This window comes from Lutra lutra, chromosome 2 (genome assembly GCF_902655055.1).
Source record: "Lutra lutra chromosome 2, mLutLut1.2, whole genome shotgun sequence".
Classification (NCBI taxonomy): Eukaryota; Metazoa; Chordata; class Mammalia; order Carnivora; family Mustelidae; genus Lutra; species Lutra lutra.
In genome coordinates, this window is record NC_062279.1 from 134438739 (window position 1) to 134445907 (window position 7169).

At 38.8% G+C, this 7169-nt stretch overlaps 1 protein-coding gene across 1 annotated transcript; it reads left to right on the forward strand.

Moving 5' to 3' along the window:
• Window positions 1-4129: 4129 nt before the first annotated feature.
• On the forward strand, window positions 4130-5662 carry LOC125093393 (14-3-3 protein theta-like). The gene has a single exon (XM_047718447.1). The coding sequence runs from the start codon at window positions 4250-4252 to the stop codon at window positions 4985-4987; it is 738 nt and encodes a 245-aa protein (XP_047574403.1). The 5' UTR covers window positions 4130-4249; the 3' UTR covers window positions 4988-5662.
• Window positions 5663-7169: the final 1507 nt, after the last annotated feature.

Sequence of the window (7169 nt, forward strand, 5' to 3'; positions counted from 1 at the left end):
TGGTGAGAGCACTCTTCCTGGTTTGAAGATAGAGAAGGACTTATTGCTGTGTCCTCATATGGCAGAGAGAGAGAGGGAAAAGGCATGCTATCTGGTATCTTCTCTTATAAGGGCACTAAGCCAATTATCAAGACCCCACCCTTTAAGAGCTCAGTTAAACTTAATTATCTCCCAAAGACATCATGTCCAAACATCAAACATCATCACATTGGGTATTGGGGCTTCAACATATGAGTGGAGGGTGCAGAATTCAGTACATACTTGTGTGTTAGTGTGAGTATATCTATAAAATGCATCAAAAATATTTGTTTTATTTATGTATTTACAAATTACACATGTACTTTTTTGCGTGTGTGTGTGTATGTAAGTTTTTCTTCCTTGTCCATGTATCCCATTATGTCTGAGGTGGCACCCCAACTTGCTGGACTTTTCTTCCCCAGATCAGTAAATTGTTAGATGGAGGAGAGCTCTCCCAGGAGACCAGACACTGTTTCTGCAACATTGCAAACTTACAGGGAAGGGACTGTAATTACTCAGCTGCTCAGGCCTCTCAAAGCTGAGGTTAGGGTGTGAGACTGCTGGGGGAGAGGGGCTGTCATCTGTTCTCTATAAATTCTTTGGCTTTGATTCCATCAGCAGCTTTTTAAATGCCAGCATATTGTGGTTTTAAGGTTTAATTAAGGGGATTAACATAACAAATCCAGGAAAAAGATAAACATATCACATAGCTTTGGGTTTACCACTAGAACATAAAAATAATTAAGATAATTTGATTTTCTGCCTTTGGCAGTGTTTTTTCCAGATATAGGCTAAACAATCCATATAAAAACCAGTGAGCAAAGACCAGGCTTAATCATATGCTCAGTATAAAGACTACCAAAACACGTTTGAATTTGTGTTGATCAGTGCTCTTAATTTTTAGCAATCACAAAAATGTACTAAATCACTAAATGTAGTAAACAATAATAACAAATGTTTTCCTTGTCATTGGTTTAGCTGAGAATTTTCCGGTATGTGAAGACGCTTTAAACTCTGTTAAAGTTTTATGTTTTAAAACAAAATTTATCCCTACTATTTTATGTTGGTAGTATAAATACATAGTGAGAATAGGATGAAGCAATATCTGTGCTATCAGTGTAAATAGCTAAAGGCTTGCTTGAGGAGGGGGAGGGGAAAACATCTGTAGGAGCAATTTACATTTTCAAAACTTGTCTGTTAGGTCAAAGTGCTTCTGTAACTCACAAATGAGTTCCATTGTACAGTATACTATCTGGAAGTTTTTGCCAGATAAGCAAGCCACATATCAGGAGGTGATCCAAGCTTTACAGGCATATATTTTTCTCACCAATAATCTAGGTATTTTCTCATCCAATGTCTCACATAATGCTAGCATAAGTTTGTGATAGAAGAAAAGTTAAAACTAAACCACTTTCCAACTTCAATTTATTTGGTTTATTGGTTTATCATTTTCACTTAGAAACATAAATAATAGACGTAGTTTTTCATTTGACTATAGGTCACAGCTCAGGTACATATGGTGAGTAGGAAAACTTTCATATTTAATTTTGCTATAAGTTCAGAAAAGCAAACAGAAGACAGTGTTTTAAAAATTAAAAAGCAAATAATATACAGCATGATCACACTTCCCTTTCTCAACTTCATGGCCACTAGATCAGTCAGTTAACATGTCTCATGACTTTCTCATATATCTCTGCTTGAATAAGTATATTTTGAATTATTTTAAAACTCACTGTATTGTGTGAGATTATTGTTAGGTGGCAGTGAGGGGCAGTTTTGCTATTCTCTCTAGCATAATTTAAAAAGCAGATGAAAAAGGAAATAGGGAGACACATTTAAAAGAAAAAAAATGCATGAAAAATAATAAATCAGAGTGTGGAGATAAGTTATATATAGTTGAAGATTTTCCTCAACCCCAGTTGACAATAAAGGGACATACTGAAACCTCCAACAACTATACAGCTGTCTGTGCATTTAGATTGTTCTGTACTTTTCAAACTAACACTATATGCAATACTGCCTGGGAGACAATAGTTCACAATTGGAGCTAAGATTTTGCAAATAATTTATCTTATAATAAAATGTTTTCTGTCTGGGATCACAAGAGTAAGAATAAATGAGAGAGGTTGGTCATCTGTAGGAATCTTTCCAGTGGCTGTTCTCAGGTACACTTAAAAATCCATGGATGATGAAATGCCTCTTCTTGACTCATCAGGAAAAAAAATCAATCTAAAATACTCTTAATGTTGACATCAGAATCATAGCACTGTGAGTCATTTTTTTTTCTTTCCCTTTGATTTACAACTAATTGGACATCCATAACTGGGGGGGGGGGGAGCATGTCTGCACAACATATCAGGACACCCAAGAGATCCACCCATCTTTGCCCCTGAAAGTGTGTTTTGAAGCACCAAGGGAGCACAAAGAGGGAAGTGGTTACAGAATCATCAAGGGCAAAGGAGGTGATAGGAGAGAAGGCAGTGGCAGTGAGCCAGCATGATCTTTCTCATAGAGGAGGTGAAAGTGGAAGGCAGTGAGTGGGGTTCTATCCAACATCATGCTACTGCTTAGATCAGTTGCTCTCTCTGAGGAAAGACTGCTGTGTCTAGGGCAAAAGAAAGGAAAGGGACATTAGCAAAGAGAACTGAGTGAAGGAAAGCATCTCTACTGTCTTCTACAGAAAGCAAGAAGGCTGCCCACAGACCTCTGGGACCTTCCCACTTGAGGATCCCCCCTACTGGGCCATGAACACACCCTGGAAGTACAAAGTGCTAAGTATATCACCCCACTACCACTCCAGTCCACCTTGCCGCACACCTTTTCTTTTACCTTTTTTTTAAAATGCCTGCTCTTCCCCACCTTAGCCAAAAGTCAACTTAAGAGTGACCAAAAACTTGTGCTATAGTGCCACCTTATGGGAAGCAAAAGGAAAACTTTTAGCTACCAACCTGTTAAACTGTTAAAACCAAAATAAGCCAATGTTCATAGCAGCAATGGCCACAGTTGCCAAACTATGGAAAGTGCCAAGATGCCTTTCAACAGATGAATGAATAAAGAGGATATGGTCCATATATACAATGGAGTATTATGCCTCCATCAGAAAGGATGAATACCCAACTTTTGTATCAACATGGACAGGACTGGAGGGGATTATGCTGAGTGAAATAACTCAAGCAGAGAGAGTCAATTATCATATGGTTTCACTTACTTGTGGAGCATAAGGAATAACACCGAGGACATTGGGAGATGGAGAGAAGAAGTGAGTTGGGGGAAATGAGATGTGGAGATGAACCATTAGAGTCTGTGGACTCTGAGAAACAAACTGAGGGTTTTGGAGGAGAAGGGGGTGAAGGCTTGGCAGGGTCTGGTGGTGGGTATTAAGTAGGGCATGCATTGCATGGAGCACTTGGTGTGGTGCATAAACAATGAATCTTGGAACACTGAAAAAGTAAAAATTAAGTTAAGAAAAAAAAACATATAACTAACCCGGAAGATAGCAGAAGACCTAGATTTTACTCAGAGAAAACATCTTGTTTCTTACTGGCCAACAAGCTAATAAATAAAAAGGAAATTCTAAAAAAAAAAAAAAAAAATGGTGTTCATTCACTACCTTAAATGTGAGGATATAGGCACTTCCCATTGAACACCACAAAAAATCATCATATTGCAATATCACAAAAAGAAAATGACAACATTCTAGCAACTGAACCAAAATATGTGGAATATTGCAACCTAAATGATAAAGAATTGAAAATAACTATTATGAAGAAATTCGATGAGGTACAAGAAAACTCAAAAAGGCCATACAATGATCTCATGAATAAAATTAATGAAGATAAGGAGTACTTCACCAAATGAACTAAAATCTAAAAAAGAACCAAACAGAAATTCTGGAGCTGAAGAACTTGGTAAATGAAATGAAGAATGCATTAGAATGCACTGAAAAAAAAAAAAAACAAAAAAAACAAAAAACAAAAAACACCAGCAGATCACATGGAAGAGAGAATTAGTGAGCTAAAAGATAGGAATCTAGAAAAAATTCAAGTTGAAGAAGAGAGAGAACTAAAATTTTTTAAAAGTAAAGAAACACGGACGGGAGGGTCCTCGGCTAAAGCCAAAAGCGGATCAAAGTGGTGGGACTTGCGCCGCGGCCGCTGAGACGTGAAGGCTGTCCGCACGCCTCCTCCCGATCCGGCTCGGTGCTCGCCCTCGCTCTCCTCTCCGCGTCCCCATGGAGAAGACGGAGCTGATCCAGAAGGCGAAGCTGAACGAACAGGCCGAGCGCTACGACGACATGGCCACCTGCATGAAGGCCGTGACCGAGCAGGGCGCCGAGCTGTCCAACGAGGAGCGCAACCTGCTCTCGGTGGCCTACAAGAACGTGGTCGGCGGCCGCAGGTCCGCCTGGAGGGTCATCTCGAGCATCGAGCAGAAAACCGACACCTCGGACAAGAAGTTGCAGCTGATTAAGGACTATCGGGAGAAAGTGGAGTCCGAGCTGAGGTCCATCTGCACCACGGTGTGGGAATTGTTGGATAAGTATTTAATAGCCAATGCAACTAATCCAGAGAGTAAGGTCTTCTTTCTGAAAATGAAGGGAGATTACTTCCGGTACCTTGCTGAAGTTGCATGTGGTGATGATCGAAAGCAAACGATAGATAATTTCCAAGGAGCTTACCAAGAGGCTTTTGACATAAGCAAGAAAGAGATGCAGCCCACGCACCCGATCCGCCTGGGGCTGGCTCTTAACTTTTCTGTGTTTTACTATGAGATCCTTAATAACCCAGAGCTTGCCTGCACCCTGGCTAAAACGGCTTTTGATGAGGCCATCGCAGAACTTGACACACTGAATGAAGATTCCTACAAAGACAGCACCCTCATCATGCAGTTGCTTAGAGACAACCTAACATTATGGACATCAGACAGTGCAGGAGAAGAATGTGATGCAGCAGAAGGGGCAGAAAACTAAATGCTTACAGGGTGGTCATCCTTCGTCCCCTCAAGAAACCTTTTTACTCATCTCCATTCCTTATTCCATTTGGATTTCCTATAGCAAAGAACCCACTCATGTGTATGGAATCAACTGTTTATAGTCTTTTCACACCGCAGCTTTGGGAAAAACTCCATTCCTTGATTTTGTGTTTGTCTTGGCCTTCCTGGTGTGCAGTTACTGCTGTAGAAAAGTATTAATAGCTTCATTTCCTATAAACACAAGTAACTTCCAAACACTTCTCTAGAGGACTAAAAATGTATCTGGTATTGAAGTAATCTGAACCAGTTCTGCAAGTGACTGTGTTTTGTATTACTGTGAAGATATGAAAATGTAGTCATTACAATTTACAGAGTGTTCTGCATAACTTCCTAATTTCTACATTCCCTCCCTCCCTCTTCAGGGGTTTCCTTTCCATAAGCAACTTTTCCATGCTCTTAATGTATTCCTTTTTGGTAGGAATCCAGAAGTATTCGATTGAATGGAAAAGCATTTGGCATTTCTGCGCTGGGGGTCACAAATTAAAATGCCTCCTGTATCATATATGACGGAGGTCCTGTGTATCTGTGACAACAGGAAGTTTCCTTATTCATTCTTCATTTGCTGCTGTTTAAGTTGACAACTTCCCTTCCCAATAAAAATTCACTTACACCTCCAAAAAAAAAAAAAAAAAAGTAAAGAAACACTACCAGAGCTATCAGAGTCCATTATAAAAGCCAGCATAAGAATAATGTGTATTCCAAAAGAGAAAAGAAGGAGTTTATATAAAGAAATAATAGCTAAGAACTTTCTAAACCTGGAAAAAGATATACAAGTCCAGGAAAGCTGACAAAACACTATTATCGGGATGCAAAAAGATATTCTCCACAATACATTATAATAAAACTGTCAAATGCCAATGATAAAGAATTTTAAAGAAAACTGGGGGAAAAGACAGTAAACTACAAAAATATCTCCAAGAGCTATCTGCAGATTTCTTAACAGAAACTATAGGCCAGGAGAGACTGGAATAGCATATTCAAAATATTTAAAGATAAAAACTACCAGCCAAGAATATTATACCCAGCAAAGTTATCCTTTGGAAATGAAGGAGAAATAAAGGCTTTCCCAAACAAAACCTTAGGAAGTTCACCATCATTAGACCTGCCTTGAAGAAATATTAAAAGGAGCTGTTCAAGAAAAAATGAACAACAAAAGTACACAAAACTCTGACTGAGGTGATAAATATTCAGAGTTAAAATAATGTAACTCTTTTATTAGAATAGTGTACTAAACTCTTTTTTTTTTAAGATTTTATTTATTTATTTGACAGCTAGAGATCACAAGTAGGCAGAGAGGCAGGCAGAGAGAGAGAGGGGGAAGCAGGCTCCCCTGCTAAGCAGAGAGCCCCATGCAGGGCTCAATCCCAGGACCCCGGGACCATGACCTGAGCCAAAGGCAGAGGCCTTAACCCACTGAGCCACCCAGGTGCCCTGAATAGCATACTAAACTCTTAACCATAACATAAGGTTTAAAAAAAGTATTAAAAATAATTATAGCAACTGCAACTTGATAATGAAATCACAACATTAAAATAAATAAGTTGTGACATTAAAAATATAAAAGAGGAGGATTAAAAGGATAGAAACTGGGAGGAGTCAAGATGGCGGAGAGGTAGCAGGCTGAGACTACTTCGGGTAGCGGGAGATCAGCTAAATAGCTTATCTAAAGATTGCAAACACCTATAAATCCAACGGGAGATCGAAGAGAAGAAGAACAGCAATTCTAGAAACAGAAAATCAACCACTATCTGAAAGTTTATCTAATATATATATATTTTTTCCTCTTTTTATATTTTTTCTTTATCAGCTTTCTTTTTTTAAATAGTTTTTTTTTTTCTTTTTGAACCCCTTTTTATCCCCTTTCTCCCCCCTCACGATTTGGGATCTCTTCTAATTTGGCTAAAGCATATTTTCCTGGGGTTGTTGCCACCCTTTTAGTATTTTACTTGCTCCTTCATATACTCTTATCTGGACAAAATGACAAGGCGGAAAAATTCACAACAAAAAAAAGAACAAGAGGCAGTACCAAAGGCTAGGGACCTAATCAATACAGACATTGGTAATATGTCAGATATAGAGTTCAGAATGATGATTCTCAAGGTTCTAGCCGGGCTTGAAAA